The following is a 13,732-nucleotide window of genomic DNA, read 5'->3' as shown; positions in this document are numbered from 1 at the left end:
TCAAGCAACCCTTCCCAGCTATGACCCACCTGGACTGAGAGGTTTCCCCCAAATGGCTGCCTTCTCCTCCTGCTTCTTATGAGTACTTGGTGCCTGATATTTATTTAGTAGCACACACCTGGGTCCGCAAGCTGGGTTTTGACATTATTACACACCACACTGATGAAATAATGTCCACATTTTGCCGCTGTACCAGCCAAAATGTAATCATCAAGAGAACATGATTTTTTTTTTTTGGAGATGGAGTCTCATGCTGTCATCCAGGCTGGAGTGCAGTGGCACGATCTCAGCTCACTGCAACCTCTGCCTCCCAGGTTCAAGCGATTCTCCTGCCTCAGCCTCCCAGGTAGCTGAGTCCATGTCACCAAGCCCAACTAATTTTTTGTATTTTTAGTAGAGATGGGGTTTCACCATGTTGCCCAGGCTGGTCTCGAACTCCTGACCTTGTGATTCACCCTCCTTGGCCTCCCAAAGTGCTGGGATTACAGGTGTGAACCACGGCGCCCAGCCAAGAGCACATGATATTAAAGATGCTGAAAACATAGCATTGAAGCATCACTTAGTGCAGTGCCATTCACCCAAGGATACTGCATTCTTCTGAAAATGTCTTTGGTAGGTATTATTGTTTCTCCTTTATAGTTAAAGAGACACAGGCAGGGCTAAATGCTTTGCTCAAAGTTACGGCATGAGGGAAGGGCAGTGCTGAGCATGTAACTCAAGCCTCTCCTGAGAGCGTGGTGTCTCCTGTTGGCCTGAATTTCTCCTGAAGCTTTCAATCCTTTCCCCAAGATCTCTCCTTTTCTGGAAAGCACATCCCTACAATGTAAAGATGAAAATGGGAAAAGGCAGTAGTATCATTTCCTTTTTTTCTCCTGAAATTACGCCTCCTTCCTTGTCCCTGCAGTCCAACTCCTTTTATCTCAAAGTCATCAAATTGCAACAAAGACACATTGATGTGTCCATTCCACAAACAGTTCTGATGCACTTTCCCTCCACTGCCTGGTGGAGTTGGGGAAGGAAGGACGATCTTTTACACCCCACAGCTCTCATCTTCAAGGAATTTATAATTAATTGAAAAGGAAATAGAAGTTAAGAAAAGAGAAGTCAAATGAAAAAGGCAACGGCATAAAACGTACCCTAAAGATAAGATTCCACGCCAGATGAGCAGACCAGAAAATATGCGTGCTGAGTGGGAGGTGCAACCTCACAAATGGGTTATTCTGCTCGGCATAGTTTCAACAAAAGCTGGGTTGTTTGAGTTGAGTCTTAAAGGATGGGAAGAATCTGGATATACGGGTGGAGTACGGTAGGGAGGGCATTTCAGGCAGGGGGGTTGGTGGAACAGAGCTTAGGAGAGAGGCCTTGAGGGCCAGTGGCCATCCGGCAGAGGGTCGGGGTACAGCAAAAACACTGGGGAACTAGGAGGGGTCTGGTGGGAGGCCATGGACAGCGATGCCAGGAGCGAGCCCTGAGCATTTAAATTGTGGGGACGCACTGCTTACTCATAGCAGGGGAGGCTCGGGTGAAAGTGGTGGTCTAGGAAGATTAATCTGACGACAGTTTCAAAAAGAAGAGAGGGTCGGGGCTTGGGAGCACAGCAGTACTCTGCAGGTTACAGAGGTGCTGGTGAGAGCCACACGCGTGAGGGCTCAGTAATGGAGGGGAGAAGGAAGAGGTGAGAAATGGAACTGAGGAAGACAGACGTGGTCCATTTCATTAGACATGTAGGATAAACAGGGAGTCAGTGGGTACTGGGAGTGTAGGAAAAAAATGACGTCTTCATCTTGGACATTCCAGTTTTTTTTTCTATTTTTTTTTTGAGATGGAGTCTCACTCTGTCGCCCAGGCTGGAGTGCAGTGGCGTGATCTCAGCTCACTGCAAGCTCCGCCTCCTGGGTTTATGCCATTCTCCTGCCTCAGCCTCCTGAGTAGCTGGGACTACAGGTGCCCGCCACCTCGCCCTGCTAGTTTTTTGTACTTTTTAGTAGAGATGGGGTTTCACTGTGTTAGCCAGGATGGTCTCGATTTCCTGACCTCGTGATCTCGGCCTCCCAAAGTGCTGGGATTACAGGCTTGAGCCACTGCACCCGACCCTTTTTTTTTTTAATCATTATTATTTTGTCATCACTGTCACTCTTCCAGAAAGAATGAAAATATGAAATTGATGATCAAAAGAAAGAGCATAAAAGATTTAGAGCTCACATGTTTTTTAAACTAAAGGTTTGGGTATCAAATTACCATGATATTTGGATTCTCTTGGCTACGTTGGAAACAGTTCTATAACAATTTTATTTTTAAATGTAAAGTTTTTGTTTGTTGTTGTTTTTAAGATGGAGTCTCACTCTGTCACCAGGCTGGAGTGCAGTGGTGTGATCTTGGCTCACTGAAACCTCCGCCTCCCAGGTTCAAGCGATTCTCTTGCCTCAGCCTCCTGAGTAGCTGGGATTACAGGCATGCACCATGATGCCCGGCTAATTTTTGTATTTTTAGTAGAGATGGAGTTTTGTCGTGTTGGCCAGGCTGGTCTCAAACTCCTGACCTCAGGTGATTTGCCTGCCTCAGCCTCCCAAAGTGCTGGGATTACAGGCATGAGCCACCACGCCCAACCTAGTTTTATTCTTTATACGTAAACAGGAAAAATATATAAGGGTGATGTGGTAGGTGTGACGAAAATGTCTCCAGGTCTTCCCTTTTCCTTGTAGCCACACCCTTGGCAATGTGGCTCCGTGGCTCCTCCCAGTGCGAGGGGTGTCTCTTCCCCCATCCTCGGAATCTGGGCTGGCCTTGGGCTTGTTTGGGGAGCACCATGGAAGAGACGATGGTCAGTCTTGGCTGATACTTCAGGAGCCCCTGTGTGGTTCTTTTCTGTCTCCCAGGTCCCTGTTACCACATGGGACTCAGGCGCTAGATGGAGAGAAACGCATGACTCCGTTCCTCCATCCACCTCACCACCAGATATGTGAGTGAGACCATCCTACACCAGCCTGGGCAGAGGCCAATCGGGGCCCAGCCAACCACCAGCTGAGCAGAGACACGTGAGTGAGCCCAGCCAAGGGACACCGCCCTGCCTGGACTCAGGGACAGTAACGTGTGGTTGTCTTTTGCAGCATCATTGTGGTGATAGAGATCTAATACAGGTGTGACATCTAATACACGTGTCATGCATGGAGTGCTTTCACTTTGGCATAATAAAAAAAGTGAAGCACAAATCCAAGTTTGTACCTGAGGCAGGATTGTGATACGGAATGACCTGCTGGAGTTCTCGTCTCTCAGGTAGATGGAGATTTTAGGGAAGTAAGACCAAGGTGTTTCCGAATTCGTCCAGCACGCCAGCTGGGACCCAGTCCAGAAGCCATCAGAGAATTCTGGAATCTAGACAAAACAAGATCACATGAGAAACCATGACTAGTCTGGCACGTCAACAGGAAACAGCTCCAGGCTCTCCTAGCCACCTCGCCAGATGCCCACAGGGATAAACAATGTTTAATTTGGACAGAACAGCAGGGACATTAGTCTCCTGGAAGAGTGACGGTGATGACAAAATAATAATGATTAAAATTGCCAAGACACACAAAGTACCTACTAGTGCTAGTATCAGGCACCCTTATAAGCCCTTTGCAGCAATAATTACTTCGATTCTCAACCAGTGTGATAGCATTATCCTCGCAACTTTACAGATGAGGCAACCAAAGCACTAGAGGTGAAGTAACTTGCCCAAGGTCACATAGCAGAGGGCAGAGGCCCTTTAGAAGACAGAAATCCTAATTGTGGCCCCCAAGGCCTTTCTGCTTATCACTTGCCCTCTGAATTCCATAAGCCCAGCAAGTTGCCTCCTGGTGCAGAGCCTAGTGTGGGCTCTCTGCTCTTTTGGGACATTTTTCTCCTCCTCCAGATCTCAGGTCAGATACCGCTTCATCCAGGAAGCCTTCCCTGGCTTCCTCTTGTAACACGAGACCACCACCATGCCCCTCTCCTTCCTGGCCTTTCTCCTTGTGGCAGTTAACAATTTACACTGATTGGCGTGATACACTTCGGTCTCCTGCACTAGAATCCAAGTCTTCTCAGGACAGAGATCTGTGGCCCGCCCCTGCTGCAGCCCTAACACCTTGCACACAGAAGAGACCTGGGAAATATTTGGGGGAAAAAAATAAATGGCACCCAGGGACAAAAAGGTGGCCGGCAACACAGGACATCCACCTGCACCTCTCACCAGGGAACTGGAAGGAAGGTAGCATCTGCCCATATCCACTAGTTGCTGAGTTGGCAGGTTAAAGACACCTGCGTGACTTCACAGGCAGGATACCGAGCAGTCTGCCCTGGGCCTGCCAGCTGCTGAGGAAGGACTGTGTCTGACGTGTCTATTGTAGCACGTCCAGGGCAGGGTCCCGTGTGGGGCAGAGCAGGAGGAGGCCATGGCTGGAAGGAAGAAAGGCGAGAGCTGGACTGGAGGGCCAAGCAGGCGCTGGGGAGGTGTGTGGTAGGGGTGCTGCAGAAGATGCTGCGGTGGATCCCGCCTGCTGGACATGGCTGCCGCTGCAGACAGACAGGAATGGAAGATGAGGAGGGGAGGGAACCAGGGGCGCCACTATGAAGGAATACCGTGACCGCATTTCATCTGCAGAGGGCTGAGCTCTGTGGCACACTGATGTGGTTCATGTGTCCAAGTGTACATGTGAGGCTCACGAGTCCTGAGTCCCCTGAGCTCCAGGGGATGGGCCTGGGCTAGACACACCTTCCAGAGGCACTGACAGGTGAGCAGGAGGTATTGACGAGGCTAAGGATGGGATCACATAGGAGGATGTACAGCAAGAACAGGGGTCTTAGGCCAGAAAAAGAGGCTCCACGAGGAGGGGCACAGGGACAGGGCGAGTCCAAGGAGGAGGGAGAAGGGTCTTCTAGAAGCCAAAGGGATAGTTAGAACAGAAGACGGGAAAATGGGACAGAACACTGCCAAGACCAGAACTGAAAAAACACACGGGTGCCCCTGGATGCATCTGCCGATGCCCACACACTGAATATCGGGGGTGGCACGTGCTACGTAACCATGCGCACTGCAGACACCTGCCCTCCTCACCAGGGCATGCAGGTGGGGAGAAAGCTCCCTGTGGTTGGCTCATCCATCCCACGTTCTCCACTCAGACCATTTGTGAATGATCTGTGTAATTTCTAATGCTGGCATTAATGTATCTTTGCTTTGTAAAAAAGCGAAGTCTACTAAAGATGCACGTCACAGGGAGAGCCCCTTCTCAGACACGCTCATGAGAGGTGGGATGGTCATTTTGCTGGATTCAGCGAAGAGCTTTGGTGGCCAGGCCTGCAGCAGGGCATGGGGCACAGAGCTCAGATGACAGTGCCATGGCCAGCTCCAACAGCAGGTGGACAATGAGGCTCCGAGGGGCCCAGTAACTGGCCTGGGTAGCTCACCTCAGATTTGAATGTGGGACTTACTGTCCCCAGAGCCATGGTCCTTAACCAAAAGTCTGGCAGCCTCCCCGGGGGTGAAGCCACGTGTCCTTGGGGGCCAGTTTTGACCCTCAGATCACACAGTTTTAAAGTGGGTATTATTTTGCGTCTGGATTTCCTCCTTGGAGAAGCACTGGGCCTGAGCCACGCGGGCACTGCAGCAGGGTCCGAACAAGCCCAGGTCTCCGTGTCTCCGTGCCTCTGCAAGGGCTGCACCTCGCACAATACTCCCCGCTCCAGGTTCATTTCTAAATACAGAACTCCAAACCCTTAATTTCTAGAATCCCATCTGAACAATCCATGCCAGGAGACACAGCTCCACACTTCTATTGTCTTTCACTCTCTGAAGCCAGCCCTCCCCTTAACCAGAAGGAAACTCAAGCCAAGAGGGTTGGCTTACCCGGACCTGGTAGATAAGAAAAATAAACACAACTTTGGTCCAGAGACAATAAGACAGACACACAATGCACCCTTGTTATGCTTTCCCTGCCCAAGACAAACAACCTTCCCATGTTTCTCCCTCCTGACGCAGGGACCGAATGAAATCAGAGGATAATTTTAGACAAGGCAAACAAATGTTGTCTCATTCCTTCTACCTCGTGGTTTTCGGCTCAGCACATGCCACAATGAGCTCGGGAGTGTGAGCACCCCGCAGCCCCGCCACCCCGCGTCTCACGGCACAGGGGCCCGGCCGGCCCACGGCTTGCTAGATTTTCACACTGCGCTTCAAACACGTCCTCGGGATGGTGGTCAGACTTTTCCATTCAGGATATGAAGTTGGAAGGTACTCACGTTAATCCTGCTGAGGGCATTTTTACTATTTAAGAAATGAGGGTATCGGCTGGGCGCGGTGGCTCAAGCCTGTAATCCCAGCACTTTGGGAGGCCGAGACGGGCGGATCACGAGGTCAGGAGATCAAGACCATCCTGGCTAACACGGTGAAACCCCGTCTCTACTAAAAAAATACAAAAAACTAGCCGGGCGAGGTGGCCGGCGCCTGTAGTCCCAGCTACTCGGGAGGCTGAGGCAGGAGAATGGCGTAAACCCGGGAGGCGGAGCTTGCAGTGAGCTGAGATCCGGCCACTGCACTCCAGCCTGGGCGACAGAGCGAGACTCCGTCTCAAAAAAAAAAAAAAAGAAAAAAGAAATGAGGGTATCACTCCTTATTTTAAGTAGGGTCTGATTTTCAGCAAGCGTTCTACATTTAAGGCACTAAAAATGTTACCTGCCACTTTCTCTGATTCAGCAGATAGTGGGAAAGATGGAGACTCTGCCGTGGCTTCAGCTGCAGCTGTGCCAGGCGGCTGGTCGCCCTGAGACCTGCTGCTTCAAAAAGGGCCCGCGTCCTTTCCTGCTTATTCCCTGTGTCGTTTCATCAGCGAGCCACTCTTCCCGAAGCAGTCACAGGTGTTTGAAGTCTGGGTTCAGGACAACCCAAAGCCCTCTCCTGCTTGTCACGTTTCTGCTATGAGCTGTAACAAGGCAACCACCATACGTGATCCTATCGGCCACTCTTTGAACTCAGTCATCACAGCAGAGTAGCAGGACATATCAGCCCCATGCCAGGGCCGCAGTGTTTGTGCAGGAAACACTTTCTGACGATCTCACAAGGAAGGCCCTGAGTGGACAGATGCTATGAGAACACTCAGGAAGCCAAAAGTCACATTCATCTCTCATCTAAACAAATAGCGGCAGAGCCGTGGTTGCACGTTAAATGGAAGCTCCAAGTGTCTACTCAATACCAAGCATTTGACCCAAACCTCACAACCACCCCTCAGTTGAGAATATGGAGGCTCTCAGAGGGCACAAAACCCCTCCCCAGACATCCAGCTAAAAGTGCCAAAAACTAGACTAAATTTAATTCCATTTCATCCCCAAAGCTGTGCTGTATCCAATGTTTATTGCCCTGAACTGACTGGAAAGTTGGGGTCACACCAGGAATACCATCAGCCAGGTCCCAAAAAGGCATGTTGTCCACAATAGTAATTTTAATTGTATTTCAGAGCATGGCCATAAACTAATGACTAGACTGGCTGACTGATCTTTGTCTTCCATGAAAAAACAATATTCTTCTACACAAACAGAAGTTAAGATAACCAGTGCGGGGACGAAGGCCAAAATGGAGTAAAATTTTTGGTTTATGTGTTTTGTTTTAAAGGCTATAAATGTATTCTTGAATTAGATTTTACTCTAACAGTTATATTACCAAGTATTGTTTTCACAGATTAAAAAATACTATACCAACGGAACTATTATTTGAAATACTAGAGGGCACTGCACATTCAGATCCAAGTCCTCTGAGGTTCACGAAGGTATTATTTGCTAACATCAAAGAAGGGGATTGTGAAATTAACAAGTAATAGTTGAAACAAAACCCTTCAAAATATATTTTAAACACATATAAAATATATTTACATACTACACCTATACGATTACATATAAAGTATGCAAATACACAATATGAAAATTTGAAACGCATGGTACAATAGTTCAGAGACACTCAGAACACGCAGTGCTGCTCAGCAGGTGATTGTAACTCAGCAACTCGGGGACCCGTGAGTGTCCCGAGGACTCACCAGAGATGCGCGGGCCACAGCTTCCACCACTGCATCGAACACCTTCTGGGGCAGGCGCAGCAGCGTGGTACCACTGTCCACGATGGCCTTGTCCGCGTTATACTTGAACCAGGAGAGAAAGGGGAAGGTGCATGAGTGACGGTGGCGCTCCCCGCCCCGCGTGGCTCCAGCCACCATCGCCGTCTGTCTGTTACACACAAATCCAGGCAGCCACGCCACTTGTCAAGGACTGTAGTTCATTCATATTCTCAGAACTGGGGAACCAGGTGTCTTCCAGCCCAACATGCTCACTTCGGAGACAAGGAAATGGGCCCAGGAAAGGGAGGGGATGTGGCCCAAATTAGCAAATCAATAGCCCTCCTTGGGATGGCTTTTGGGGAGCTCTTTCCTTACTCAGAGCTGCCCAAGTTCCTTCACTGAGGACCCCCACTCCTGCCCCAGGGCAGAGGGAAGACCTATTTGTCTTTTGAGGCTGAAATATATTAAAAGCCACTTGTATAAACAGTACAAAATCAACTCTCTATGACCTCACTAATGAAGAGAAGAAGGGGGGACAATTTTTCAACAGACATCCCATATTTGCATTGGTAACAACCAGAGCCCAGAGCCACACTGCATCATAGACTGAGACACACATAGGCGCTGCCAGCCCTGTCCCCACCTGCAACGTTCTTCATGTGGCAGAGGGAAGAGAATGGAGGCCAGTGGCCAATACCAGATGAGCCACCCCAACCTCTACAGGCACAGCTGCATGGGCAAGTCTACCCAGGGATGGAATGAGTCCTGGGCAACTTGATCCTCCTGCCTTAAGGCAAATCCATGAGTCACACAACCAATACACCACTCGGGTCAAAAGGAAATAAGGGAGGAGGGGTTCAGAATTTTAAGAAAATGAAATATAACAATGTATTAGTATTCTTCACAAATATTAAATTATTTTCAGTGTAAAAACAAACAATTTAAAATATAGCTTAGCTTATTCATAACATTTCCATGTTTTTAATAGGTAAGTAAAGTGAATATTTAAAAGTCCTGTAGCAAACTGAAATATTGCACTAAGATGTCCTGGGTTTTGTTGTTTGTTCTTTAGGGGGGTGGGTGCATATAGGGTGGGCAGGAAAGAACCTAGAATCTAAGAATCGCATCTCCAAATATAGGCTTTTCCTCTCTAATACACACACACACACACACACACACACACACACACACACACACACACACACACAGGTTTTGTATTTTGTTTTACATTCGGACATTTGATTCTACCACTAGGTTCTTAGTTGACAAATAAGTGCCTCTTGTCAATAAACACAGATTTGCAATGGAAGGGACCATCATTTTTATAATCTTTAGTTTCTCAGAGGTGTCAGGCCTCTGAGCCCAAGCTATGCCATTGCCATCGTATCCCCTGTGACCTGCACGTATATGTCCAGATGGCCCGAAGCAAGTGAAGAATCACAAAAGAAGTAAAAATGGCAGTTCCTGCCTTAACTGATGACATTCCACCACAAAAGAAGTGAAAATGGCCTGTTCCTGCCTTAACTGATGATGTTACCTTATGAAATTCCTTCTCCTGGCACATCCTGGCTCAACAGCTCCCCCACTGAGCACCTTGTGACCACCAGCCAGGCCAGCCAGAGAAAAACCCCCTTTGACAGTAATTTTCCACTACCTACCCAAATCTTATAAAATGGCCCCACCCCTATCTCCCTTCACTGACTCTCTTTTCGGACTCAGCCCGCCTGCACCCAGGTGAAATAAAAGCCTTGTTGCTCACACAAAGCCTGTTTGGTGGTCTCTTCACATGGACGTGCGTGACAGGAGGTACCTGCATATATGAGAATCGATGTTGGCATGTGACGGGTAATATGAACGGAAGTGCTAACAGGTTAGAATATAATGAAATGCCCATGGTTTTTATAAAGCATTCTAAAAGTGCTATAGAAGACTGGGGCTCTCGTAAGTCAAAATCATAATGTCATAATGTGTTACAAACAAGCCAAAACACAGTGAGAGGGCATGAACATGGATCCTAAGAGGTTTGGTGTCAGAGCTCTGCATGTGGCCACTTTAGCACTACCGAACCACACACATCTTTACAGCATGACTGTTTTTTAGGGAGAATTGGGTACTCCGGGGGCCAGGCTAGCTGTGAATGGAGGATAAAAAGCTGATGATCATTTTTGGTTTCATTTTGCTTATTTTTCGTCCTTCCCTGTCCTACACTGATGAAAAATCTGCTTATTTCAACCTCTTAAACTGAGCTTAGGGACCATCAGTCCAAGATGAATGTATGACGAAAGGTGTAGCTCAGACAGTCCTCTTCACTCACCATTTAATGGTAACTTTGTCCTATGAAGCTAAGTGATTGGAAGGATGCAATATTTGTGGTGGGGAGGGAGGACAACTAATTGATTTCAACTTACTGTACAGCAAGGCCCTGCATCTTTTCATGTAATCAGCCTTTATCTTACAAGGTAATGTACCTTCTATTGGCATCTACGGGTTCCAGCTGGCATATTTAAGTGACCCAGGCACACACAGAAAGACACAACAGAGACCATAGCATGAATACCTCTCTGCAGTCCAGATTAAGGCTTTGGCCTCCAATTTCCAGTTTCAGAATTTCTATCTGGTAGTACCACTCCTCCTTAATAGGGGTATACCAGATGTCTCCTTTATACAAACTTGGTTCAATTCCACCCAGGACCTGGGACAGAAAATATTTACAGGTATAAGAGAAAAAATACAGAGACATATCAACAGGTTACACAGAGAAGCATGCACTTGTAAAGAGAAACTTGACTGCAATGAGGGCTTCTACTTTGTGATGATGTCATGAAACAAATATCAATGCTTAAAAAATAAACAAGGAGCTGGATGCGGTGGCTCATGCCTGTAATCCCAGCACTTTGGGAGGCTGAGGCGGGTGGATCATGAAGTCAGGAGTTTGAGAACAGCCTGGCTGGCATGGTGAAACCCCATCTCTAGTAAAAATACAAAAATTAGCTGGGCGTGGTAGCGGGTACCTGTAGTCCCAGCTACTCAGGAGGCTGAGGCAGGAGAATCGCTTGAACCAGGAGGCAGAGCTTGCAGTGAGCTGAGATGGTGCCACTGTACTCCAGCCTAGGCAATAGAGCGAGACTCCATCTCAAAAATCATAATAATAATAATAATAAAATAAATAAATAAATAAAATAAAATAAACATGGAATGTTATGGGTCCATGTCTGCAAAAGTCAGATGGTATTAGGCCCTCGTCTAATCAAGATGCTTTGGGGGTTTCTCTTATCCAAAGAAAGTACATACAAGTTTAGCTTTACAATATTGAGATTTTTCCTTCAAAGAAATGCAATAAGACAGTTAACCACACTGACTGACAATATTTAGTTCCTTGCAGGTCAGACAACAGACGAACAAGCGCTTCCCTGATCAAAGCTTCATTTTGCAAAATCATAAAACATTTCCTCGTAAATCCTATGCTATCCTCTGCCCGGAAATGGTAGGAAGTGAAAGTAGTTGAGGACCGGGGGCGCAGAGCCTGCCCCTCATAGTCAGACAGCAAAGGCACTGGCAGCACCCACTTCTAGTGCATTCTTCCTGTCTCCTACTACTTTTGACGTCTGGGTGCAGGGCGCTGGAGGAAAGCTCAGGCTCCAGCACCTCCGTAGTGCTGACGGCCTTGGTTCTGTTTCAGTAGCAAACACTTGTGCTGTGGTGAGCGTGTGCCTGTGTGTGTGTTGAGAGAGAGAGAGAGAAAGGATCTACGAGGGTCCCTGTTTCCCTGCCAAATTTATGAACTCTCCTTTGCCCCCCTACCCACAGTCAGGTCCACTCACCACACCCCCCACCGCTCCTCACTTGCCCCTCCCCCACCCACAGAAAGCAGTGCCCTTCCAAGGACGGTAAAGAAAAGTTTTAAAGGAATTTGGAGAAGCAATGAGAATCATCCTTCCAGATGGCAGGATGACATAAAGGATTGTCTAATTTTAGCCATTTTTAAAAAGATCGACAACAAGGATGATGAAAATTTTACAGTACCGACGCACACCTACATGCCTAATATTTCTGCTCAGGTGTTTAATAAAACAGAAAAAAAGAGCCCATCCATCTGTGATTTTTCGCCCCTTTAAGACTGAAAGATACCCACAAGACTACCTCCGTTGGTCCCAGATCCAGCAACGGGTAACCCGGCTCCACACATCTGCATGGAGAAAACGTTGGGGATGTTTGCTTGTGTCACCAGGGAGTCAAAGAAGGTCTCCAGGGAACTTGATGGCTGTGGGAGGGCGACAGAGAGGGACACCTGCTTAGGACTCACAGTGTAGACATGGGTCACCCAATGTAGATGCCACGCACCACAGACAACATTCCTGGTGTTTATTCCTGGTGTTTTTCATGGTTCAACAATACACCAGCTTGTGATCGGGTCTAGGAATTCAGAAAGCCCCAACAGAGCTTCCCACTGGTTGGTATTTTTCCTTTGGGTACGGCTCTGTTGTACAAATAAGATCGTATTTCTGGAAGCCATTCGACGCAGGCACATCTATCATCATGACTGCCTTGTGAGGGGGTGTGAGAAGCCGTGGAACTGGGTTACCGTGGCAGGTGGTGGATCCTAATCTTAGGCATTTGAGAGTAAGGAGAGAAGAGTTTCTCTAGGAGCTGCCATGGCTGCAGACATTTTTGTTCGCCTGTCAGCCGCAGCTGTCCACCATGCAAATGAGAGGTGGCTGACCAGGGAGAACAGTATCTCCCGGACCCCAGAGCCTGGGGCGAGGCTTAGCTCTGCCAGATGAACTCTGGTGGGAAAGAAGCAGGAAAGGAATAAATCTATACTCCAGAAGCATAAAAGGCTTCTTATTCCCCCAGGCCAGATTTCAGAAGCCCTCATGTGCTCTGTGTCTCCCTCACATCCAGCAAGACATACAGAGGATGCCCTCATTTCTCCAAAGAGACTCAAAGGGAAGTGGGGAGATCTGCAAACAGCTTTGAGGTGCGGGTGTGCCAGGGCTGCTGGCGGTCATGGAGGAAGTCAGTGATAGACCCGAGTTTAGATTTTGGCTTTGACAACTGGGAGACACTGGAGTTGGTGACCCTGAGTTGTTAGTTTTTGATGAAAATGTAATTAACTATAGTAGCACAGATGCTATAGGCATCCCCTAGGTGCCTATGGTCATTCACAGGAATGATTATTTACTATCTGTGAGAATTAAAACTGTGATTCCAGAGGGAGTGAGAGGGGGACTCCACCATGGAACAGACACAGATCTTCCCATTGGTTTAGTCCATTTGTGTTTGACCTCCTACTTGTTTCATCTCAGCTTCTGCAGAATTCCGAGGCAGAATCCAGCACAATTTCCACATGCAATCTCTGTCAGAACACTTGTGGGTGTTTGGGTCAACCAGTGAGACAAAATCACCTCTTGGGATAACAGGGTGGGCCTGGGGGTGCCCCCAGCTGGTGTTCTACCTACCTTCTCGAGAGGCAGTAAAGCAAAGCAAACACGAAGGGGAGACTGGCTCTGCCACTTGCCAGCCAAGTGACTTGTTCCTTTGCTTCCTTCCCTGTGAAACGGGGATAAGGGCAGCCACCTGGAGCCGCTCTGGGGCTTAAATGGGCCAATACTTATAAAGCACTTAGAACTGTACCTGGCACACAGTGAAGGAGCTTCAATCATTCTGTCAAGTCC

At 48.0% G+C, this 13,732-nt stretch overlaps 1 protein-coding gene across 2 annotated transcripts in view; it reads right to left on the bottom strand.

The window, feature by feature from the left end:
• BACE2 (beta-secretase 2) overlaps positions 1 to 13,732 on the bottom strand; it is a 110,068-nt gene that overhangs the window by 22,468 nt on the left and 73,868 nt on the right. Inside the window, exons 4-7 of one of the 2 annotated variants that reach the window (XM_007968559.3) lie at positions 12,190 to 12,318; positions 10,615 to 10,749; positions 8,040 to 8,141; positions 3,223 to 3,372 (exon numbers count right to left, since the gene is read on the bottom strand). In XM_007968559.3, coding sequence (XP_007966750.3) covers positions 3,223 to 3,372; positions 8,040 to 8,141; positions 10,615 to 10,749; positions 12,190 to 12,318 — 516 coding nt within the window. The remainder of the gene's footprint in view (positions 1 to 3,222; positions 3,373 to 8,039; positions 8,142 to 10,614; positions 10,750 to 12,189; positions 12,319 to 13,732) is intronic. The other variant, XM_007968567.3, reaches the window with a different exon arrangement.

The sequence above is a fragment of the Chlorocebus sabaeus genome, chromosome 2 (assembly GCF_047675955.1).
Source record: "Chlorocebus sabaeus isolate Y175 chromosome 2, mChlSab1.0.hap1, whole genome shotgun sequence".
In the NCBI taxonomy this organism is placed as follows: domain Eukaryota; kingdom Metazoa; phylum Chordata; class Mammalia; order Primates; family Cercopithecidae; genus Chlorocebus; species Chlorocebus sabaeus.
The sequence above is the reverse complement of the archived record's forward strand: the minus strand, read 5'-3'. Positions and strand labels throughout refer to the sequence as shown.